The 26,774-nt window shown below is 32.7% G+C and overlaps 1 protein-coding gene across 1 annotated transcript; it reads left to right on the top strand.

Moving 5' to 3' along the window:
- The first annotated feature begins 360 nt into the window (after positions 1 to 360).
- LOC111707643 (F-box/LRR-repeat protein 7) lies at positions 361 to 26,182 on the top strand. The gene is made up of 11 exons (XM_023480776.1): positions 361 to 680; positions 8,537 to 8,680; positions 8,923 to 9,180; positions 10,496 to 10,642; positions 12,015 to 12,548; positions 23,948 to 24,130; positions 24,280 to 24,349; positions 24,967 to 25,017; positions 25,237 to 25,314; positions 25,444 to 25,690; positions 25,841 to 26,182. The coding sequence occupies exons 1-11, from the start codon at positions 656 to 658 to the stop codon at positions 25,931 to 25,933; spliced, it is 1,830 nt and encodes a 609-aa protein (XP_023336544.1). The 5' UTR covers positions 361 to 655; the 3' UTR covers positions 25,934 to 26,182.
- The last annotated feature ends 592 nt before the right edge of the window (positions 26,183 to 26,774 follow it).

Raw genomic sequence — 26,774 nt, 5'->3', positions numbered from 1 at the left:
GAAAACATGGAATATTTTCGTGTTCAAAGAATTTCCTCCGAAAAATATTATCTGTGCTGGCTGCACTGGAATATAGTTTAAGATTAGGTAGATTTAGATAGTGAGGTTAGGTGATACAGGATAGATAAAGAAATATACAGAGAGATAGAGGGTATACATACTCAACCATCTTTTATGATTTTAATAATAAAAATATATTTACTAAAAAAAGAATTTATAGATATTCCGATGTGTTACATTATAATTGAATTTTCAAAACCCCATTTGCTCCAAAATTCTGAAAAATATTTGAAATTGTAGAGGTTCTCGTGTTAGGCTCCGACCTGCCTAAAGCATACTGCCCACTTTGGTTTAGTTAGTTTAGTTCAATTCCTACACTGGGTGTTGTAGCAACCTGGATAGCGTGTTAAACCAGACTTTAGAGTTATCAAATCTCATACAAACCAAAAACTCACTTTGATTTTAGCTCAGCATTTGTTTTCAGTTACACTTAATAGTGGGATAAAACTCATGTAGAAAGTGATGCTTTTGAGTGAAATCATTTGTCCCTAGATCCACAAATCCAAAAAGCATAAAAGTGACCTGGGGTTTAAAAAATAACGTGACAAAGTAACAAAAAAGTGACTTTGACGCAGAAGAAATGAGTGGCTGAGCGATGATATCTTCTCTCAAGCATTTTGGTAATTTTTTTTTCTTTTCCATCCTATGACTTGAACTGTACAGTGTACACCCCCTCCCAGTTCCTTCGATCCCTCCCCTCGAGCTCGACAGGGTGCCTCCGACAACAGGAAATGGACATATTGCCCTTCACAGTTTAATTTATAGTCTCATAAATTGGTTTTGCGATCCATGACCACATAAACCTTGTAATGCATTGGGAGGTTTATCAAATAATAATAGAGTTCATAAATATTAGTGTAAAGGATTTGACTATTTGCAACAAACTCTGATTTTCTAATCCCTATACCTTTGGATTCCAACGTCGAAAACTTTTGAAATTTCAAACTTAGACTTTTGTTAGATCAAAAAATATAAGTTTGAAAGGTTTATGACATTGGATTCCAAAGAAATTGGGATTAGAAAATCAGAGTTTGTGGCAAAGAGTCAATACCTTTGTCGATAGATACACTTGATAAATTTATAAGTAAATCAAATAATTCCATTAATAGAATAGAATTAATAAATGTATTCTCATTGTTTTTGAGTTCGTTTACAAAGATGAATACATACATTAAAATCATTGTTACGGTAATTGTGAATAAGAAAAACTTTTTCAAAAAGTTTGTACATTCATTTTTTATATTTAAAAGTTACATAGAACATTAACCGGTATTTCAAAACTCCGAGCATCTCGAAGATAACTCCAAAACTATGCTTAACGTCGTAATTTACTGCAATATCTCAGGAATTTTCTAACAATTTGAAAATCACTATTTCTACGTTGTGTTTAAAAATAATATTGCTGCAAGTAAGCTTTTGGTTCAAACTAGTTTATGCGACTATGTCATATATATTTGCAAAGTCTATGGTTCTAGAGTTCTAAGATTGGTTAATTTTAGCACGAAATAATTTCGGTATATTTTTGTGTAACCCCTAAAAAAAAACATCAATAACGAAAACAAAAATTAAACTAAGTAAAAGTAGATTTGTTAAAAATTAAACAAGATTATTTGGATTGGCATAATGTGCTTTATGGAGTTAAACTTAGAATATCTTCAATCATTAATTGTTATCACTAACCTTACAAAAGAGATATGTAAGACCAAGTCTCCGATAAAGAACAAACAACTCATTTATTTATTTATTTAAAGAATTTGCCCTTGGTTGGGTTTATGAGGGTTCCTATCTTGAGATCTGAATGTTAGCCCAGGTTTAGTCCTGTCTTTCAGACTAGATTCACTGCTTTAATCAATTTATGTTCTGCATCTAGACATGAGACAAAAAATGTATAACCCTCCCCAACCTTGTACTCCCCTGTAGCCTTATCTTCCCCATCTTCTTTAATTTGAAAAGTCTATCTTTAATGCAAGTTGCAATCCTCCACAAAATATAATATATACGTAAACCAAAGGCTTTGTAATAGCAAAACTTTGGTGCAAAAGGAATTGAGTTTTTGCCACAAATTCTGATTTTCTAGCCCCTATATCTTTGTGACCCGATGTCGTAGATCTTAGATTTTTCAAACTATGGCTTCTGTTTGATCAAATAGTTGTAGTTTGAAATATTACAGGTTTACACCATCAAATTGCAAAGCTAGAGGGATTAGAAAATTTGAATTTGTGGCTAAAACTCAATTCCTTTGTAAAAAAATTGCGCTTATTTTTCATTATTTTATTAGGGCATCCTTTTATGTAATGATTGTAAAAGCTGGTGAATAAACTTATCAATAAATTGTGCAATGAGTTTTAGGTTTTAATTTATTCCCTAATCTGTTCGTTAAATTTATTGAACTGGCAGATTTGAAGCTCAGCATTGAGTTAATTTACTTGCTTTGTTTAGAATATACCCTAGCTGGCTGTATGGCCCAGCCCTGGAGTCCGAATATTCCAATTATTAAAAGGGCATTTCAAAATGTTGTGTATGAAATTCTCATTATTTATACAGACAATATCCAGCAAAAAATCATAAAGCTAAAGGCCGGGTGGATATTTTTAAACGCTCTTTTAATAACATGCATTTTCATAGTTTTCTAAAACAAACTTGCTATCGATTTTTTGTTTACTATTTAAGGACGATTATTTTTAATAAATCTTTAGAAGTTTGAAATTACACCTTAAATATAACACATTAAGAAAGCTTCAAACGAATTTGAATTCACCCCGCCCACCCCCCCACCCCCATCCGGCAGTAGGGTCTACTGAGAAGGGTTGAGCTTAAAATAAGATAAACTTTTTGCTGGATTGGATTTCTAAGATCCCTAAAACAGGTCCTCAAGTTTTCAACCATATATATGCTTGAGTGACTAAAAATCTCGAAAGAAGTGAAGGAAAACACCTTTTCCTATTTAACACATTTAACATATCCTCTGCTCGGAACCTCTTTTTTTCGGAACAAAAATGGATTTTGAAATAATATATTTAACAACAAATCATGTTACAATAATTGTTATTGACCTGAATCTAAAATAGTGCAGTAGGGTTTACTGTTACTTCATTCAAACTTTTTTTACCAGGGTTGTTGGAGTTGAGTCTAAACCGGCTCTGGTCAGCTAAGTCTAGTGGGAGGGGGTAGAATTGTAAAGTTTTTTGTCCTAAAATTTCTACGCCTATATTTACATTCAAAGAATAATAGAGGAAGAAATTGAGAAACGGGGAAAGAATGAAAGTTGCTGAAGACCCTGCAGATGGGAGACGAAGTAATTGTAAAACATAAATGTATTTTAGATAAAGAGAAGCACTGTACTGGTGTACGTGTAATTTTTAAAATGACAGTTTACGAATAAAATATAGAAATTTACGCTAACTTATAAAAAGTAAAACTTGAAGATTATTGGGTTTAGAAGCTCGAGGGACAGCAGTAGGTTAAGGTAAACCAACAGGATCTTTTAATTTGTATATAGGTCCTTAATTCGTTAGTTTGTCATGAGCCAAAATAGCTTCACAACATTCGTTGTCCCAGTTCTTTAGATGGGGCTGTTGAACGTAAATGTTTGATGTTGAGATTGATCCTGGGTTAAAATGAGGCGGCGCGTTTTAAGCATTAAAGATTACAATTAACATAATGATGTTTTATATGAATATCCACTTCCCATTTTATCGCCATACATTTATCATATTTAATTTGTCTGAAACCTTAGAATGTATACACTATGCTTCCTTTTCTAAAAAATAAATTGGTCGACATTTCACCAATTTTTATTCGCTTTTGACAATTCTGATAAGAAATAATTATTTTAAATTACATGCTATTCTAGTATTCTATTATATCCTATTCATTTGTTACTTTATAAAAAGAAATAAACATGCCGAAACCATACAAATCCTTCATTAAGGAACGATTTACAAATTTTTTAATGATCATTTAAGTGAAAGATAGGCTTCTTAACATTTAACTTATCTATGACTTTATCACAATTCGTCCTCATCGTTTATTCTTTTAAATCTTTTATCTTCTCATTCTTTCATTTTCTTGAAATAATACCCTTTAACTTCATTAATCCAGCCAGCCTCTTTTTTTCTATATCCCATTTAAGTATCCCCCCCCCCTCGTTCATAAATTTCTTTCCCCTAATATATTATCCCCTCTCTCTCATAACTACTCTTTTTTTAGTCACCCCTCCTCCACCAGCTCCCTTGAGTAGCAGAGGATGCCTAAAAATTTAGAAATTCAGTTTTAATAAAACAATAACAGAAGGGTTTTTGTCTAACTTAATATGGATATATGTAGTAAATGCCCTACTCCAATAAATACTTTTAGACTCGTATCAATCCAGATACAACTCAGTCTAGAACTCCAGGTTCATCACGCAAACCATAGTCAATATTAATCAGGATACAACTCAGTCTGTATTCTCAGGTATCTGTCTTACAAGATACAACTCCATCAGGAACTCCAGTTTCATCACGAATACCAAAGTAAATATCAATCAGGATACAACTTAGTCTGTATTCTCAGGTATCTGTCTTACAAGATACAACTCAATCAGGAACTCAAGGTTCACACAAATACCATAATCACTATTAATCAGGATACCACTCAGTCTTACTGGATACAACTCAATATAATTCTTAATCTATATCCACCGTTTAATAGAGTGATTCAGGACACTTCTTGTTCGATAACCAAGAAGGATTTCTCTCACACTGTAATCACAGTGGAGTATTATTCCAACTGACGTTTATTTTGATTTCTGTGTTACAGGTTAAGTTAATGGACGTAATTACAAGTTTTTCGTAGTTATATACAAGCTTAGTTAAGCTAATCACAATATTGATTTGACGTAGTTAATTTACAGACATAGCTAGGTTAGGTTAATTACAACGCAAGTTTTGGGTAGTTATTTACAAGCACATTTAGATTTACAGACAATGTAATATAACTAGGTGTGTTTAGGTTTACAAATATAGGGTTTGCTACGATATTTGTTAGATATATACTAACAACAATTCAAGAATAGATAAATGAATATATATTTAGATTTGTTACAAAAAAACAGTTCAGAAAAAGTATTTTCCCCTTGCCAAATGTTACCAACCAACTTTCTTTTAGAATTTAAAATGTTTTGTAAAATTAGATAATTTTTGTAATTTTCTTCGTTCATCCATTGTCTTCAACATTTAAACTGAACAGTGCACAGGCAGGCACTGCACATGAATTTAGCATACCGTTAATGCAATGAATACATACACTACTACCTATGCTGTACTTAATTACAGAAAAAGAAACTGTGTTTGTGTACATGAACCTATAGTACTTTATTAAAGTATGCAAACATCTTTATAAGTTTTATCATTTCTATCTAAATGCCGTTTATTTATTTTTGTCTATTTAACCATCTATCTATCTAGTATATTCTATCTACCTGAATCCCTATCTCCCACTCGATCTATTCTAAGTCTCCATATATGAACTGCGCGGTATATTATCATCATATTAAATGCCCCATATATTATTGTTTTATGGATTCATATTCAGAAAAGGAGGGAGGGGGCATCAATGGGTATGTAAAGTATTAAATAATAAGCCAGATTCGAGTCAGATGATTGTATTTTAAGCCAAGCAAATTACCTCGATTGCAGAAGAAAAGATATAGAAAGATTGAGTACAGGTTGGAAGAGGACCTCGTACTGCAATTAAGGATCGAGTGTAAGTGGGGAAATAAGATTGAAAATATAAATGAAAGATGGATAGAACGAAAAATGGACTAGACAGACAGAAAATAGAGGTTATTAAAGCCGGATAGCGAGCGAGCCAATTTGTAAACTTTCAAATAAAACATAATTAAATGTTTCAACTTTAAACAGCTGGTTACAAAGATGAAAGGGGGGACGAGGGAGGTGTAAATTAGGCTTTGTTGTTGTGTTGGTTAGAATGAAAAGAAGTTAATTTGTTGAATTCCTCAAGAATGTTTTATGTTCTCTTCGGTTTCTCACATTTTTCCATTCTCTATACCTTTGTCAGTTTGAATTTAAACATATTTTAAGCGATAAAATAGTCGCTTTTAAGAAAAAAATGTTGCACCCAAATCATTTTATGTAAAAATTATAAAAGATAGACATTTTTGAAATGAGTGTAAAAAAATGCTTCAAACGTTTTTGGGAACTTTAAAAATTACTCATATTACTATTTTGAATATTTTTGAAAAGTTAAAACTTTAGAATTTATAAGTTCTTGGTTCTTAATAAGTTATTCTTAGATTATTATGGCTACAAAAATATCTAAATATCTGCTATATAAGATAGGTTATATTGAATATGTTTCAAGCCAAGTTTACACTTATGTAACCCCTGAACATTGTATATTCAACAATGATGGTTAAAATATTCTAAACCTTCAGCAAAACATTCCGAACAGACCGTCAATCCCCCAGACGTACAATCAGCTATACATTATGAAGGGTAAAAAGATAGATAGTATTAGGTTTTTACAGATAAGATGGCACTACGTAATAAAGGTAAATAAGCATAAAGTTTATTTTTACAGGTTAATTACCATTATAAAGATCTAATAATAAATATGATATAATACTTGCAATGCTGATTAAATAATCATGGACGTATATTTATTGCTAGAGCCAATTTCATTTTCAAACCTTTTGTTGGAGAGTATTTTAGTTTGATAAACTTAATTTTATTCAAATAATACCAACTCAAAATATTTTAAAATTTGTATTCCCTATTTTCCTCATAAATAATTTCCAGATTTACTAAACTGCTAAGTATGAATCGACGACAATAATAAACTTAAAAAACACATTTCTGCATTGCTTCCATTAGAGCTTGAATTAGAACAAGTGAGAGATGAAGGTTCAATAGATAGAAAGTCTTGGCAAGACATTGTAATTACTTAGTTAATTAAAGTAGTTTTTACCTGACTGCCTGCATACCTACCTGTCTGACTGCCTGTCAAATTCTTGTCCACTCTTGTGACTATGTGTTTGTGTTTAATTTCAGCTATGCATAATATCTTGATAAAATAATATTTGTTACATATGTGCAATGTACATAATTGTATGTAGGGTTGTTAATCGTTTTTGTAAACGATCGTTAAACGATCGTTTTTTGTTTCGTTTTCAAAAACAATCGTTTCGTTTTCGGAAAAAACGATCGTTTTGAACTTTTAGAAAACGAATAACGATCGTTTTTAAAAACGATCGTTTTTATTAAAACGATTTGCGACCGTTTTTTATATGATTGTTTTTAAAAAAACGATCGTTTTTGAAACGACCATAACGAAGGTTCGTCGACAACGAAGGGTAGTCGTTAACGATCGTTAACGAAGGGTCGTCGTTAACGATCGTTAACCAAGGGTTGTCGTTAACGATCGTTATCGAAACGACGAGCTTTATAAAAACGGTCGTTTTTGGAAAAAAAATTACATGCAACTTTATTGAATGTCGTCTTACATGAAGTTTAACAGTTGTGGGGAGTTAAAACTTCTTGATATTTTCTTAAAAACTACTCAATGATAAGTACAGATGCCCTCCAGGTGGGTTTCCTCTCTTCGTTAGCGATCGTTAACAAAGGGGTCGTCGTTAACGATCTTTAACGAAGGTTTGTTAACGATCGTTCACGAAACGACGAATTTTATTAAAACGATCGTTTTGAAAAACGAGCGTTTTGAAAAACGAGCGTTTAAAAACGACCATTTTTATAAAACGAACTTTTCAAAAAACGATCGTTTCGTTTTCGATTTTTCGTCGTCGTTTTCATAATGAAATGATCTTTTTTCAAAAAATGAAAACGTTAACATCCATAGGCGTTGGTTTGAATATGTGCGTAAGCCTGCAATGTATTTGATATTGTTTCACATCAGTAATCTATCTTAAGGAGAAATTTTCAATTATCACCTAAAACTAAATAATTCTAAAAAAGATACTGCAGATGATGGAAAAAAACAGACATTCAAAAAAATACATAATGATAAAATGAATCAAAAACGTTTCTTTAGCGCGATTTTTAAAAAATAAATTAATTTTGACAATAGATATAGGGTCTGTACTCTGTAACCGAAACACGTCTTATGAAACATGATTGTTGTGGTGTAATAGTCAATTTTTGTAATTCTAAGAGCACAAGAGTGTGCTAAGAAAAATTTAAAATTTGATTATTATTATTATTATAAATATTTTGTCGAAACAGATAACTTAGGATGTTGATCTTTGTTAACATCTTTTTAACATCTTATTTTATCATATATTTTTAACATCTTATTTTATCAAATATTTTTAACATCTTATTTTATCATATATTTTTATTTAAATGGAAATCTTCTTACTCAAAGGAAGTCGCAGAGATGTCAATCATATATGAAAATTTTAGATGAGGTTACAAAAAAGATCAAATAGATATAGTTTTTAAAATCTTTTTTTTTGTAGATTCGGAGGTTGGTTCTAAACCTGGAGATTGGAGGAATCAGAACAAAAATCCTCAAGATTGGAGGGAGCAGGAATCGCCTCCATTAACCTGGAATGAAGCTCCTATAGGGGTTGGAAGTGGTGGTTCCTCTGGGTTTGATTCAGGAATGTAGATAATTGGTCATATTATAGAAACTCGGCCGTTCTTTCTCCTCTCATCTCACTATTGCCCCCCTCCCTTACCTCATACTCCCTACTTCTAAAGATTTCAAAAGTCAATCTAGTCAGTCCCTATTTATCTTCAAAGTATTCTATTAAATTATATTGATAAATCTAGTATAAATAATCTGTCATGTTTGCATTATATTCAAGATTTTTATTTAAAACAATTATTACTTTGCCGTTAGATTCTGCTCCTAGTTCGATAACCTACCAGTCTAGCCTGTCAACCCGGGCACCTCTATCAGATTTTACGGAACAGGGTGCCCGGCCCAAATCCTCGGGAATGACCAAACTGTCCTCTATCGAGGTTCACAGGGAAGAGTCTGGCTTATTTCCGCTTCGCCCTGCTGGAGGTATCCACCGTAATAGAGATGAGACCAGTTCAAGTTCACTTCGTCCTGTTCATGGTCCTCAACGTAGTACAGATCTATCTGAACATTCAGGAACATCAAGCAATCTATCAATCGATCAAATCCACCAAAACTTTAATTGTTAATTTCATCCAATATGACGGAATTCGTTTAACCTCCACGGAAACAGCATGAGCAGTTTCCTGTTATTAAACAAAATCATGAATGGTAATTTTAATTATTTAACATGTCATCTGTCATTGGTGCTGAACCCCATTACCTAATGACTATGACTGAAAAGAAGGAAACCATATTAATTGTATATTTCTATCCCCCGTTATTATTTAAGTTTAACCTGCCTTCGGCAAACCTTAATGAACCTACTAATATTTTCAAATTAGAAGTGTTCACTACAGTGAACGCTTTAAAAACCAATGCAATGACGACACTTACGTATTCGTTTTATTCAATCTTACAAGACTGTAGTCATGTACATGTACATGCAGCAGTGTATACAGAATATAAATACAGTTTACTTGTGTCTAATATTGTCTTTCATATCTATTAGTATTTATATCCCTAGCTAAAATAGTATTAGTATGTTTTTCAGTACAAAATTAGTGAGTTTTAGAACATTATCCATTGAAAATGAGTATTTTAGGAATATTTAGAGGTTAGACGATATTTAATTTTGTAGGGTCACCAAAACTGCCCATAGTAGCTCATTAGTGCCCTTTCCTAATGTTTTAATACCACCTTTTGGGGCTGTTAAGAATTTGAGGTTTAAGGGGTTGGAGGGAGGTAAGGGGGGGGGGGTGATTTATATAGTTGTTAGATTTTAAATGTTCTCGAGGCAATTTTGTCCACTTTACAGATAGATTTTAAACTGTGTAAAACGTAATCGTTTCATTCAAGAGATCTTAAGTTTGTCATATTGAATACATTCTGAAAATAATTAAAATAAATATATTTTAAAACTAGTAAGATGCATTCTTTAACTGCATTCCAGGCGTGGTGCATTCCAGGCCCATTCAATCAATTAATCGTGTTCTCTTTGTCTGATATATGGCAAGTCAATAAATAAAAGAGGATTAGTGAATCAATTTTTAAAAACAGGTTTATTTTCAGATATTTTATATTTTAAGCTGTCTTACTTTAAGCGTAGATAAACGTAGAATACAACCACAATCTTGAATTGGTGCAGAAATTTCCCCTTTCTCCGAATAAAAAACATAAATACAAAAATTCATTATTTCTCAGATAGGGAGTTGCATAAAATGTGTAGCACTCTTTGATTAAAGGATCATATAGATTTCATTGCCACTTAATCCTGCAATTCAAACCTTGGGTTTAAGAAATAAACATGATCTGAATGAAACAAAGTCTAACTGCTTGATGTTGAGTGTAGGAGGGTTAAGTGATGCCGGATACCACTCCCTTGTTCCATCAAGATCACCGACTGTATCCTACAATCCGTCATCATCACCCTCATCATATCCTAGGTCTCCGTCTACATCATTCAGTACTTCTTCATTTGACACTTCTTCAACAGGAGGTATGGTATCATGTTATCTTTACTTTTCTTTGTAAAACTAATTTTTCAGCCTTTAAAAAAATATTTAAATCTTCATAACTTGCATTTTCATTTGGGATTTAGTAACTTGCAAGTAGCGATTTCTAAAAAAGTGCTCTGAACATTTTTAGAGAAAATCATTAGCAAGTTATAGAAAGAACAAAGAAGACATTTATTTCACAGTTTTCTGTTTCTTTCTGTAAAAGTGTGCACAGTAATAAAGTGAAAAATCTCAATTCAAAGGAACTGAGTTTTAGCCACAAACTCAAATATTCTTATCTCTATATCTTGGCAACCCAATGTCGCAAACTTTAGATATTTCAAACTATTATTTCTGTTAGATCAAATAATCTAAGTTTGAAATATCAAAGGATTAAACCCACTGGTTGCAGAGATATAGAAATTAGAAAATTTGAGGTTGTTGCAAAAACTCAATTCCTTTTTAGTCAAAGTCCATCATGATTCATGTGTTGGAATTTTTCTTACGAAATAGCTCTGCACAAACCTGATCGAAAATAATTCAAAAGTCAGAATTTAATTTCAAATCAATCAAATCTGGGCGGGAGGCAATAACTCAAAGACGTTTGATCATCTTACTTGTTTTACCATCTAGATTATAGGGATATTTGACAGTCTTGCTTTAAATCATCCGGTTCCGTTAGATTTGATTGACAAAACTGTGCATGATGTATAATTTTCAAGATCTTCCCAATACTTTTCAAATATTTACACAATCCTGATACTGATAAGATTTTCTTTCTCTCTTCCCCTTCAATATAGCTTTTTAAAAGAAAATAACAGCTATACCAGATTAAGTTTGTAAATTGTAATACTTTGAATTTTAATTTGGAACACAAGATCTGACTTCATGCAAGGTTCTTAAATCGTGAGATTTCTCCTGGTCTAAATCTAGACATATGTCAAAACATGAGCTGTAGGGAGCACAATTTAAAAACAGTTACAAAACAGATTCAAACGTTAAACATAGACCAAATTAAAAATCTAACACAAATATTTGTTTTAAGTTATAACATCTCCCCCCCCCTCTCAAGTTGTACATCTCATTTCCTATCTTGCCAACTTAACATTATGTTAGCTTCTTCTTACCTTGCCTGGCCTACTGCTAGAGCTGCCAAACCTCATTTGCCCCCAGTATATAATTTACAGTATATAATCTCAACACAAAACGCCATTATCTATTTAATTCCATTCACATTTGATTCAAACTTCAAGTCACGGGAGAGCAGAGCTTGGCAGAACAACTCAAGTCATGCCCGTATCAAGATTTATATCAAATACAACTAGCGTCTGGATCTAAATGTTTCGTTGATTAATTGATTTTATTTATGTGCAGGGAAGACGAGCTCTGCGGTTTGGAACGTACGCGCAACACGTGATACTTGTCCCTCTAGCCTCAGCCCGAGGCATCCCCGCTCTTATAGACGATCCACAACACCCCTTATCAACAAGAACAAGTTAATAAAAAAGTGTCAGTTTGACAAGCTACCAGATGGCCTGGTGGTTAAGATTATCTCATATTTAACCTCAGTCGATATCATCAATATTTCTCGGACTTGTAAACGCTTGTATTTCCTATCCTGGGAGCCAGACCTTTGGACAAGTTTAACTTTGACCTCAGCCAATATTGAGACAGACCGAGCTATCAAATCCATTTTGGAGATATTATCACGAAACTCTGGGTTAAGCTCTGTTCGTAGCGTGTGCTTGAACGGGTCAACACGACTGACCGACCGAGGGCTTGGTGTATTGGCCCGGCGGGCCGGCCTCCTCAGACAGCTTGAGGTTCAGTATTGTCCTGGAGTTACAAATGGTGGACTTCTTGATCTTGTTTCTAGGTGCCCTCACCTCGTGCATCTAGATATTACAGGTTAGAATTTAGTCAAAGGAACTGAGTTTTTGCCACAAACTATGATTTTCCAATCTCTATATCTTTGTAACCCAATGTAGTAGACCTTAGATATTTCAAACTATTTAAACTTATAGATAAATTAATCCAAGTTTGAAATATCAAAGGTTTACACCATCAGGTTTCAAAGATATTGGGATCAGAAGATTTGAGTTTGTGGCAAAAACTCAATTCCTTTACAATAGCAAATAAATCATACTGTACGTAAATTCAGGTTCTTTTAACCAAAACAGATACAAAGGAACTGAATACTGATTACTTCAACTTTCCAATATTGATATATACAAGTTTACAACTTTTTAAACTTAAAGGTCTAGGACATCAGATTAACCCTATCTCAGCTGGGTTACTTGAAAACCAGGATATGCTGGGGGGGGGGGTCAATTTGATGCCCCCCCCCCTCTAAATCCCATGTTTGATGTCCAAATATGACAAATGATACATCATTAGAAAGCTCTTGTCTTCTACTTTTAGAATCTGCAAAAAAATTAGCAAATTTGCAAAAATTGAATTTTTTATCGCAAAATCCAGTTATATAGTAAAATGTTTGCAAACAAAATTTGTCCAAAAAAATAAAAAATTATACATTTCTGAAAAGCCCTTGACCATGCCATTTCAAATATGCAAAAATTTTTGCAAAATTTTAAATAGCCTGATTTTTAATCAAGAAAAACTAGAAATGTGCAAATTTCCTTTGACTGGTCGTTTGCAAAAAATTTGCAATTTTTTTCGCAAAACTTGTGCAATTTGTTTCCTTATGTCAAAGACTTTCCAAAAAGCTAAATTTTATCAAAATCTGACAAGTGGAAGTGGGTCAAAACAAAGATTTAGTTTGTTACAGGAAAAAGCAGTCATTCAGGCAGTGTGCCTGAGGACTCAGGCAGTTAGTATTAAAGCCCGGTTTAGGCCTAAAGGGAGGGCTTTGGCTATGTAGGAAAAGTCAGAAAATTTCAACAGCCTCAGACCAATACTTTTTGAGTTATGTAAAAAAAAACTACAGGGGGGGGTCAAATTGACCCCCCCCCCAGCAGGAACAGGGTTAAGTGATTAGAAAACTTGAGTTTGTGACAAGTAGTATTTATTTTCTTTTTCTTTGTATGCTTACATTAATTCAGAGAAGTATTCAACCGTTTTTATCGGTTGATTTTTAATTAAATAACAACCTCTAACTATTTTTTTTTCATCCCTTAAGTTCAGGCAAATTTATTGAGTTAAAAATCGCATTTTCCTTGTTTGTCCAGTTAGGACATTTTTTCTGCACACCTTAACTTTCAAGAAAAGAAATCCCCCATCTCTTACTGTTCATGGAGTTCAAGTAGAGAAATGTGAGAATACGAGAACTAAGATTTAATTATGATAAACATTGAATCGGTTTAATCTACAACCCTAGATACCAATCTGTTTACGAGACTCATGCTCCCCCCCCTCTCCCCTTGCCCTCCCAACACTACCCAATCTCACTGAAATGAGTATTAGGAGGAGGTAATTTAATAAGAGCATGTTAGATAACTTTAAGCCTAGAGATATCTATTGTGTGATGCATCAAGAAGGGCTTAGGATAAGGCTGGATTATGGAGTATTCAAAATGCAAGACCAAGTCTCACAGCTCGATAGAATAACACAACGAAAGGGGGCAGGGGGGTAGAGTTAATGTCAAATTTGTTTAAATAATAATTATTTACAACTGGGATACAATAGGGATGTTAAGGGAATTTTTATGGTTAAGTAAAAATTTTAATTTCCCGAAAAAATAGTTGTACACAATTTTATCGTCTTTTGAGATTAAAATGCGCGAATTTTTCCCCGAAAACTTTACAGATCGGGTGGTTATTTTACATAAATGTCCCAATTGGGACATTAAGTAACCTAACCTCCCACTGTTGGGGAATCATAGGTTAGTAATGTTGGTAAAAAGGCGGTAAAATATTTTAAGGATTAGAAACTTCAACGCAAAAAAAGAGACGTCGTATTTTAGAAAAGTCAACATAACATGACATTTTAAAACATTTTTTAGCAGACCTTTTATGCAATTTTTACAAGACAACAGAATAAATGTAAATGTAGATTAACTTTCCTTTATGATTAAGTAGATCAATTGATATTTCGTAAAATACTCTCTGTATCCAATTTAAGTGGTTCAGTGTATCGTGAAGCTTATCATGAAGAATTAATGGAATACATAATTTGTTCTTGACCTGTAGAAAGGAAGTATAATTGCGCGTGTTAGGGACAGGAAGATTTAAAAGATTACACAAAGGATTGATTCAATGAAAAGGGGTGGGGGCCTGGGGGGGGAAGCTATTCCCACGATTGTAAAAGTTTAAAATGTCATCAACTGCAATAAATATATAACTACATAAACCATTTTTCAGTTTCAGTTGTTGTAAGTAGACAAAATCTTAGACCCCTGATTCTCATATAGGAAACATAAAACATTAAGATGGATCTAGGTTTGAAAATATGAAACTTATAACATCTATACAGTCACCAGCTTCTCAAAGAACAGTTAATTTTTGAACAATCATGCCTAGAATTTTATCTCCCTCGGACGGATCTATTTACTATAACTTCCCTACAGAACATTTAAAATCAATGCCATCTGGTGTTGTCTATTTTAAAATCATGTAAGAATATAGAATGATTGACTCTGCAGTATCATTCTATGTACGTGGGTAACCCTATACAATTTACATCATGCATTGTGCACAACTGCATCGTAAACAGAAAAATTAATCGTTATAAAATCATAATGTGCTGATAAGAAAAATCCTAAACAAAACAATTTTAAATATTGTCAGCTAATCTCTTTATCTATCTATTGGTAATCAAGAGATAAAATTCTGATTATACTGCTAAATGATCAATTATCATTATTTATCTTATATGAACTTGCAGAAACTGTTGCGTGATCTAAATCCCAAGCATTTAACTAGATAAATATATAATTTCAATAAATTATAGATTTAGAGCTTTGAAAAATAATGATAAACATTTAAAATTATTATTATTGGTTTACAACATTTAATCTTAGATAATATTCGCACATTTTTTTTGAAAAGATTGAAACGTAATAAAATTAATTAAATCATAAATATGTCGATATTTTCCCGTTTCCCATTTAATCCAACAATCTAGTACTGGTCGATTTGTAATTCAAATATGGTTCATAGTTAGTTTTTGCAAGCACTCTCTTTAGGAACTTATTATTCTGGATTCTTTACATTTTAAAGCTTATACTAATATTGATTTTCTCTGTTATTTAAAGTGTTTAATGCATGGAATATATATCTTTAAAGTATATCCTTTAAAGCTTATACTAATATTGATCTTCTCTGTTATTTAAAGTGTTTAATGCATGCAATATATCTTTAAAGTATATCCTTTAAAGCTTATACTAATATTGATTTTCTCTGTTATATAAAGTGTTTAGTGTATGGAATATATATCTTTAAAATATATTCTTTAAAGCTTATACCAATATTGATTTTCTCTGTTATATAAAGTGTTTAATGCATGCAATATATATCTTTAAAGTATATCCTTTAAAGCTTATACCAATATTGATTTTCTCTGTTATTTAAAGTGTTTAATGCATGCAATATATATCTTTAAAGTATATCCTTTCACATTGTTAGACTCTGTCGAGCAAATCAATCACAGCTTTGTTTTTAACATTTATTTTAAAATTCAAATTTAAATATTTTAGATTTTTTTTTAAAAGAGCAGTGAATGTTTTCTCTGACTATTGTATCTTTTTTTCCTTTTAGACAAAAAAATATTACACAACAATTGCCCAGAGCTGCAACTCTCTGTTTTTGCAATTTTTATTTTTCAAAATATTCTTCAATTTAATATCTTGGGCCATATTGATTGGATTGTAGTGATTCTGTATTAAATAATTTCTAGTTTGTATTTTATAATTGTGGTATGAAATTGATTTAATGTGAATGTTGGTTGGTGAGATAATGGTTTGTACTTGCTATATGTTTCTGAGTGCACTTTACAGTGAAAGTCTCATCCATTAATAGAACTAAATGTAAGTCTATTGTCTAAATTGACCTTTGGTCCCTAACTTTCCGGTTGTGAAGACAGCTTGAAATATTTATCATTCTCACATCCCCTTCATTTTTTATCTAGGAATTCTTTCCTTTTACAAGCATGGGAAAGAATTTAAAAAACTACATTTTTTGAACGTTTACAACTTCCTTTCTTCAATCCTCATCGAGAAAAAATGTTCTTTAAGGACATCAAACTTTAATGTAAATCTAAGAAATATTAAAATCCGTGATTGCAATTTTGCATGCACGCTTGCATGATCCTAAGGTTTCCGCGTTGTTGGGCTTTTAAAGAATTACACGATTATATGGCTTCCGATATATACAAAGTTGTTGGTTCTTAAGTTGAAGAACAAGAAACCTTAAAGGTTTATGGTTTTGAAATATGGGTTCCTACAATTTGTTTTAAGGATTTAAGATGAAATTCAAGTTTTTTTTATTTTCGGTGTTTTTGTTCTACGGCTTTATTAGTTTCAGGATTTTTTGTATTTTTCAACTCAAACATTCTATGGTTCTTGAGTACCTACCTAGAGGGGTTTGAAGGAGAAAGTGAGAGCTGAATACTGAGTACTGATTTATTATTATGCTCAAATTCATTCAAATCTTTTCATGGGGGATGGGGGGTGGTTAAAGAGGTTATTAGAATGGTTGAGGGAGAAGGTTTGATTGGGCTTTTTGTAGGCCATTACTTTTTAAGTTGTTTTCATCGACCTGAAATGTGTAAACTCCAGAAAAAAATCTTTCTTTACGCTGAAACATTTTACTGTCGGGTGCTTAACTTTTTGCATCTAACTTTCGGACATACTTAGACATTTTAAGAAGATTCTGGAATATAAATGAATGTGAAAAGTTTAAAGCGGATGGTTTATAGAGCTTATCCTAGAGAAATATTAACATTTTAAAACTTTTACGTCATTCTTTAAAGATTCATAACATCGAAGAAAGAGACATGGTGAATATTTCACGTGAAAATTAAAAAAAGAGGGGCGGGGGGTAAGGTCACTATTTTGTTTGTCGGCGTGGTCTTGTATGTACTAGGGTGTTTTTACAGCATGTATTTCTTTTCAAATTCTTTGGCAGCCAGGCTTGTCTCACATACTTTTTTTTTCTCATCATACAATGATAAGACATGCCTTCATAACATGTGATTTTAAAAAACATGTATTCAAACATCGACTAACGATATGAAATGTTGATTGTAAGAAGTGAATGAAAGAAACTAAATTATCTTTTCAATACGGTCCAAGTACGCAGCTATACCGTGCACCCTTGAGCGGTCAAACTCGTGACAGTATTTTAAACTATGTGCTTCAGTATATATTTACAATTTACAGAAAAATATTATAGTAATTCTGGCTCTTTTTCTAAATATCATCAGTTCCTGATTCAATATTCAACTTCAATATTTCCTTGATATAAGAGAGACCGTCCTTGCTAACAAGAGATCAGCTAGGGTGTCCGTGTAACCTTGAATAAATGTAATTTGTATAATTTGTTTATCTAGGCATTACTTGCAAGTTTTGTAGCTATTCATGAACTAACCTCGAAACTGTGAGCCATGACATTTTGCTTTTTACTTTCTTCTGTATTCATGCAAATAAACAGATATTTAAACAAAATATTTTTGAATGATGCTACTACATATCGTTGATATATTTAAGAGTTTTATCTATAAATTGTTAAAACTTTATAATTTTATTAAATTTCGTTGATTCAAATTGTATCAAGATTACCCTTGTAAATTGTAATGACGTTTGAAAAAGAAACTATTAATCAATAAATCAACCCATCTAATCTTATCCAAGTTAAAAGTTCTGAAAAGTGGCTGAGATTTTCTTTACTGAACATATTCATCTATATATAAATTTGGCTTGTCTGTTTGTTTGTTTGTCTGTCTGTTTGTATCCAATAAACGTCAAAACGGCTGAACCGATCGGGCCCAAATTTTTTGTGGGACATCTAGGGACCCCAGGGAAGGTTTATGAATGATCAAAATTTCAAATATTTGTCTCCATCAAAATTCGATCTTCATTAAATTTTTGAAAATTTTGAAAATCCACGAAATTTTTTGTGAAAATCCGCGAATTATTTTTGTTTTGTTTTACGATGTACACAAAGAGAACATGTTCACAATTAATTTAGAAGATGGGCGCGAAGCGCCCTCTAAGGCTAGTTTAAATATATTTTCTTTACATTCCTGTACAGTACATCATTCATTCTTAAATACCAAGCTCATTACTTTTTGTACCCCATGAAACCTCCCCTCCCTCTCTCCTCGGCGAATCTAAATTGCATTTACCCTCATTTCCCCACCCCTTTCTACCCGGCATCATACAAGTTCCTGGTAATTTGGACTTTTTTCTTTGCCCCCCCCTCCGTCCCTCCCTCCCTCCCCCTGCACAGTGGGGTATTAAGGGGGGTCAGCAAAAATGAGTTTGTAAGTTGTTTAAATGTTATGTTTAAGATACGAATTTCGACCGAAAACCCGCTATTTCATTGAAAACTTTTAAAATAGGATTTTTCAACAAGCTACTCTGACTAAATCAAGGGTTTGGCGTGCTGCCGAACCCTCTAAATCTTTTCTATATGGATGTTTGAATATTTTTAGATTCTTCCGAAACCGCTGTGCTTTCTTGTATTTCGAAATAGCTCGCTGTAACAAAGACGACATCCAAATATATTGCGGGTTTACAGGATCCATTCAAGGATAGATATATGAACGGGAAAAGTAATTATAAATTGAAATCATTATACACCAATGCAAGCTTTAATGATATAATGTTTGTAAATGAAAAGATTATCAGAATATATTCATTTTGAGATATTCTCACCATGAAACACAAGACAAATGCATTTTAAGAGGAATATTGTGACAAAAACCAGTCACCCCCCCCCCTGACCCACTAAAATACCCCACCGTGCCCCACCCTTACCAATAAGCCTGTCTAAAACACCGGTATGTAAATGAAAATATGGTTCAATATTATTCCTGCGCACTGAGCGCCAACCTTCTGCCAAAACAGAAATGGATACATTGATTGATCGAAGATAGAAGAAGTGGAGGGGGTGGGGTGGGGAAGGGGATAAAGGCCAACCACATCAATCTCGAGTCCGAACCACATTCTCCTCATTTTCTCGTCCGAACCACCTCGGAATCCTCGTCCTTTGATTATTTTGTGTTAAAAAGTTTCCAATTCTTAAAGATAAAACTATTTTTTAAAAATCTGGCCACGTTAGGGCATAAAATATGGATGGACTAAAATATTGCAATGATTATATCATGTTGGAATCTTCAAACCCATGAGAATGATGTCAAACTTTATTTAGGTAAAATTTAAATCTCTTCTGCCTCCGTAATGGCTAACCTTCGTGATATGAAAAAAATAGCAAAATATTCGGCATACCTCTGCCTATAATTTTCCCCATGGAACCACCCGGAAAAATTCTATGGTTTTCACTAGTTAACAAAAAAGATTGAAGTTCTATAAACTTGGAATTATTTGCGGCATTACACCAGGAATATCTGAAAATGCGCGTAAAAAAGGTGAACATTTTTAAAGACATTAAACTTGAAATCTTTAATTCAATTGAAACTTTTTTTTCGATTTACAAAAATTTGATATTTCATTTATGCCCTAACGTGGCCCGATTCTTTAAAAATAGTTTTATCTGATTAGACACTTTATAAAAATAATATTGAAAGGACGAGGATTTCGAGGTGGTTCGGACGAGAAACTGAGGAGAATGTGGTTCGTACTAAAGATTGATGTGGTTGGCCTTCCTCCCCTCGGTGGGGTAAAGGGCAAAAATACCTGCACCTAGGATGGAAAGGCAAACTTGAGAATTTTAATTGCTTTGTTTTCTGCCAAAAACTTCAATACTAATCTATAAATAAATTTGGCTTGTCTGTCTGTTTGTTTTGGTGTTTGTCTGTCTGTTTGTATCCAATAAACGTCAAAACGGCTGAACCGATCGGGCCCAATTTTTTTGTGGGACACGTGACCACAGGGAAGGTTTATGAATGATCAAAATTTCAAATATTTGTCTCCATCAAAATTCGATCTTCATTAAATTTTTGAAAATTTTGAAAATCCACGAAATTTTTTGTGAAAATCCGCGAATTATTTTTGTTTTGTTTTACGATGTACACAAAGAGAACATATTCAAAATTAATTTAGAAGATGGGCGCGAAGCGCCCTCTAAGGCTAGTGAGGGAAAACAGATAGGAGGAAGATCAAAAGTATAAAAGTAAAAAAGGATTTTAAAATAAGTATTGGTTGTTTATTTAAATTCACATATTGGTAAATCGTAATCAAAGGGAGTCTCTTGAATTTCATGCTTTTTACAACATAAATTGCAAGCATAAACTTTATGCGGTTGGTAATTTGTTCATACTTGGTTCAACTTTTTAACACCCTGTGGCATATTTTTGCTTTGCATAGTTAGTTATACAACCAAATGTAACTGTAGAAGAACTTAACGCATAAAGGGTTATGTTTTTTACAGTGCTCTGTTTGTATCATGAATATTGTTTTAATTAAAAAGAATTATTGAATTTAAAACGAACACTACATTTCCTAAAATAACATCAAATTTAAAACAGTTGTGATATGAAGGATTTGATATAGCATGAAATCTTTTTTGAAATTTAAACCCTACAATTAGTTTGGACCGAACATGCCTGAGGTGTTTAAGAAATCTTCTACCTCTATCTTTCATGTGTATATTCTTGGGCGTACCGCAACGTAGTAGAGTAGAACCATTGCTGTTTCGCCCCACCCTAAAATACCAATGTATCACTTTATCAAGTATCAATATCATTCTAAGCCAACTTTAGGCCTAAATACTTTCTATATAAGACGATAGAGAGGCTTTGGTCGTTGCTTACATTTGTTCGTGTATTTATTTTATCTGTAAAATTCGTTTGTGGGTTTTGCTGGTATGGAATTCAAACCCTTAACATATATAAATATAAATAGGAATGAAATTACCATGCAATCGACCGGTATTACATTGCTCAATGCACATTGAATTATCTTCATTATTCCTCTACATTTTCTTTCACACCTCAATATNCCCCTCTCCTAGCTCTCTTATCCCACCTTTTTTTCTCTCTCCTCTTTGATTAGACAGTATAATCTAAGAGTAATTTCTGATTGTAAATTGTGTTCCAGAAAACACAAGGCAATTAAAAACTATACTTTTTAAATATTTGGGTGATATTTAGAAAAAGGATTTTACAATGTGTTTTAGGTGAGTTCATCAAAAAAGATATTTCTAGACTCTAGTGTTGAATATTTTAAATTTAAAATATATTCTAAGACAGCCTTTAATGCAAAAAAAACGCGACGAATTTGATTGGATATTGCATGATATAAATAGATTAGAGTGAAGGTAACCCTCTCAATATACACAGGTAGAGGTTAATGCTCCTCGGCACTCTATGGACCAGGGGCCGTGTAACAATTAAAAAATTGTGAACTGTTTTCTCGTGTTGACTGAGAGTTATTAGCTATTTATTTTTCAAAAATGTCTCTCAGTTTTTTTGAAACAATATAAATACAATTTTAGTAATTTTAAATGTGCAATTATCAATTACAGATTGTGAATTAATTTTGTTATCGGAACCGTAAATTAAGAAGCAAAATATGTTTCTGCAACCTTAAACTTAATTTAGTTGGTTAGAGAACTAAGGTTATTAAAAAATAGTTTCAAAGGTTTGAAAATATTGTGAAAGCCCCCATTGTAAAAAGTAATGAATAGTGTAGCGGAAACAAATATTGACTACAGTGAGACCCATAAAACTGTAGAATAAGAAGACGAATAACTAAAGCTGTGACAAAAAAAACATAGCAATTTTACGGTGTACACATAACTTAATAAGCTAGCTCATTTTCAAGCATACTGGTAAAACTACTTGCTTAATTCCATCATAAAGTACAAAAAAATAATGATTAAATGTCGTCTTCCAATAACATAATTGTATGGGTCTCGCTGTAACTGTTTCACTTGATTCTTTCCTAAACCTCCGAAGAATCAGTTGTATTTGCAAATATATCTGGACTTTGAACAAATGTATTGTAGGGTTTAGGCTTGAGCCTTCAAGCACAGCAGTATTTCATTTAATGGCAACCAGAGACAAAGAAGGGATGGAAGAATAAAAGGTGTTGGACATGGAGGAAAGGTAGCCAGACAGCCAAGAGATAAAAGGTTGATCAGAGAGGATAAAGCTTTGGCAGTCTAGCTAGAGCTCCAGAAACATAACAAGTTTAAGGAAGGATGCAGGAAGGAAGGAAGAGATCCATTAAGAGACCTGAGGAGAGAATAAGGGTTGGAGTGGGACAATAAAAGAGGCAAGGAGGGGAAAAAATTACAGTGCAAATTTTGTCTATAAAGGAAAAATTAAATCGATTCTAAGAATGCAGCTAGAGCTAATTTTGGTTGGTTCTTCTGGATCTAATTTAAAGGTATAGGTTTCACTTTAGTGGCAGAGATAAAACAAGTAACAAGATCATCAAGATTTATAATGATTATAAATTATAATATCTTGGATTTCAATTAATTTAACGGCAACAGCAAAAACTAAGGCGGGAGTGGGGAGGTAAAGAAGGGGGGTGAAGGGAGGAGGAGGGTCAGTTCGTGAAGGATATAAAAAGGGGCTTAACAGCTGGAAGTCTGCAGAAGAACGACAGGGGGTCTCTATATCACCACATCCCTTGAATTTAAGTAGCTACGCACTCAGGAATCCGAACTCTTTAAATGGAGGAATACGCGATCGAAAGGGAGGGAGTCAAACTTACTCAAAGCAAGATTTAAAAGAAAAACCCGGTTATTTCAATGCCTCAATTTATATTTGTGGTGGTATGAAAAACTTGTACTAGACAATAAGAGATAATTTTTAAAATGTTGGGTTTTAGGAAATCCACTAAATTTTTAAGTTAATTATTTTATCTATGAAAAACTTTTACAAACATCTCAACTCGTATTTGGTAATTTTTAAATTTTAATAATTATATCATAAATAACAGATAATCAAGAAAAAGACTTATTTGCGTATCATAATCTGCAAGCATAGTCGGTATTATTGTACCAAGTACATGTATACATGTTACAGTATAGTACATGCACCCCTTGACAAAAGAAAAATTAAGAGGCAGTTAAAATTGTCATTTTTGCAAAACGTGAGATAATTTATTGCCATTGTGCAATTCAGGAACATGAAACTAAGAAGTTAACCCTCTGTGATATAGACAATAATAAAAATACGCAGATAAATCCAACAATATTTTAATTATTTTATTTTAGGATGTCCTATGGTGACCACAGTAAGTTTACCGGTGCATCCCTCGAAGCCTAGACCAAGCCTAGCCCTTGAGTATCTGGATCTAAGTGACTGTAACGGTGTGGACGATACCAGTGTTCGTTTAGCGGTAGAGAACTGTCCTCAAATACAATATCTTTTTTTGAGAAGATGCAGTAATCTTACAGGTACTTGATTCATGTATGTAAATTAATATTTTAAAATTTTTAAAGACAATTAATGAAAATATCCCCAAAATATTTTACATACGTTCTAAGTTTAAGAATAAGATTACTGTGGATTAAAATTCAGTGTATTTTATCTATGAATATTTCAGATACCAGCCTAAAGTATGTTGCTTCATACTGCCTAATGCTGAGAGAGCTCAGTATATCTGATTGCTCTAGGAAAGTCGGCCATATTGAAACTAAGTTGATTCTGTTTTAATTTAGATATCATAATGAAATTTTGGAATTAAATTGGAATTTTCTGATTAGGAAATCAAAATAGTTTGAAGTTATCTATTTTTACCTACAGAGTGTCTAATATACATGGATTTTAAGTGACGACTTCTATATCATCTTTGTTTCGCGAGGCTCCTTTAATAGTATTCCAGATAAAACATTTAACAGTGAAGACAGCTAGTCTCAGTAATCCAAAAGTTGTCTCCCAATTTTGCATCTTCACAATTGACTTTTTAAGGTCCAGATTCCAATTCATAAAAGAACAGCAAAATTTTTAAATATTTAATATATCCGTCAATTTCAAAATACAAGAAAGTTTAAAAAGCGCCTGAGACGTGATGAATTTGTCATTCATAATTTAACAGAAAGCGAAAACGATTTTCATGTCGTCTTTTAATTTCCAGGTTTTTTGGGACACCAGCTAGAAAAAAATATAATTTCTGATCGATCAAGATGTAAAGGGTACCATTGTGCATCAGACATGAATAGAGGGTCACTTAAAATTACGTCTTAGAAAAAGATTTCTTTCGTAAAGTTAAAATATTTGCCGAATTTTCCAGGATTACTGATTCTGGTTTAGCAGAACTAGCAAAGCTTGGTCCCAGTTTAAGGTAATGAAAGTTTCTAACATTTCAATAAATATCCAAAATTCAAATCAGATCATATCAGGTTGTTAAGAAGTCCTTTTATTCCCCCCCCAAACTGTAGAATATTCATTAACGAACAACATATTTTTAACTAAAAATATAAACGAATGAATATGTTCATTCGATTTACGTTTGCGCTGCGCGTGTAATTTTTCTTCTTCAATCTTAATCTTTATTCTTCAGATACTTGTCTGTGGCGAAATGTCACCAATTGACCGACACTGGGGTTAAACAGTTGGTCCGACACTGCTATAAACTTAGGTAAATATTTTGAAAACTGTGATGACGAAATCCAGAGTGATAATGCTTAAAAACAATGTTGATAACAATAATTACTGAAATAATAATACTAAAACAATAATATTAATAATAGTAATAATAATCATTAAGATACCTGAACCTGCGAGGATGTGAGCGTATCTCCGACCTCGCTGTGGAGGCAATGTCCAAGTCCTGCTCGAGACTACGTTCCCTCGACATTGGGAAGTGCGACGTAACTGACCTTGGTCTCCGGGACTTGTCGGTCAACTGTCCCAACCTAAAGAAGCTGAGTGTCCGCGGTTGCGAGATGGTAACTGATCAAGGATTGATCAATATAGCATATTACTGCAGGGGATTACAGCAGCTTAATATACAGGTAACAAATTAAATTAAAGTAAAATTACAAGCACATTGTTACTTCTTCATTCTAAAATTATCTTCCTACTTATTCAATTTAACTTCAATTTTGAAATAATATCTGGGGTATACTTAATATGTAATGTATTAACAATATCTATGTATCTAGGATGTAATGGGAGTTACAGTAGAAGGTTACAGAAACGTAAAGAAGTATTGCAGAAAGTGTATTATTGAACATACAAACCCTGGTCTAGGCTAGTTGCACAAAATAAACATTGATGAATGGTGAAAAAGTTACAAAGCGAAAAACAGTTCTGACGCTAAAAAATGTGAACCTGAAAAGATGTAAAATTTGGGATCCGTGAAAAAAAGTTCAAAAAGCTGCCATAATTATCTGCAAACTATAAAATGCAAGTTTTCCGCACGGTCTGTGATTTGTTTAAATATTTGCATAAGATTATATATTCATCTAGTCAGTGTATTTAAAATAAATAAATTTTACAACATCTCATTAAAGTAAATAGTTTTTCTACCAACTTTTTCTCCTGATAGGTTTGTTTAATTCTGATTGTAAACAATTATTCGCAGATTTGAACGCCAGCAAAAACAGATTGGTAAATATTAATGAACTCATCAATCCAAATGAAAACAACAAATTGATTGCTTTACAGTAGTCCTCAGTGAATGAATAGCTGACTTTTTTTTTATCCACATATTAAACTAAACAGGAAAAATATAGTCGGTTTAAACTAGGGTTTTAAATCAAGAAATTTTGCACGAAAATCGTGCAATAATTGCGCAAAGGATTATTTTAGAGTAAAAATTGCACGAAATTTCAAATAATTGCAATTGTGCAATGGTTCGCAAAAGCTATTGCGGCAAATAACTAAAGAATTTTGTATTTCTTTATGTCGAGCTCTATTTCGTTATATTTCGGGAAACAAATCCAGAAAAAAAATGAATGAAATTAAACCAATGAGAGCCCACACCTCCATCCGATCCCCCCCCCCCCCCATCTTCTAAAGTTTTTTAATGTTGTATTTGGGACTGGTTCAGAAAAGTCCCTTAGATACACAGAGGGATCTAGATATACAACCCGA

The sequence above is a fragment of the Eurytemora carolleeae genome, unplaced genomic scaffold, assembly GCF_000591075.1.
Source record: "Eurytemora carolleeae unplaced genomic scaffold, Eaff_2.0 scaffold821, whole genome shotgun sequence".
In the NCBI taxonomy this organism is placed as follows: Eukaryota; Metazoa; Arthropoda; class Copepoda; order Calanoida; family Temoridae; genus Eurytemora; species Eurytemora carolleeae.
This window is presented reverse-complemented; position numbering and strand designations above follow the sequence as displayed.

Excerpts from the sequence above, each read along its gene's own strand:
- LOC111707643 (XM_023480776.1), top strand. The coding sequence starts at position 656 with ATGATATCTTCTCTCAAGCATTTTG. Across the intron at positions 8,681-8,922 it reads TTCCTCTGGGTTTGATTCAG|ATTCTGCTCCTAGTTCGATA; the intron begins GAATGTAGATAA and ends CTTTGCCGTTAG. Across the intron at positions 25,315-25,443 it reads CGACACTGCTATAAACTTAG|ATACCTGAACCTGCGAGGAT; the intron begins GTAAATATTTTG and ends ATAATCATTAAG.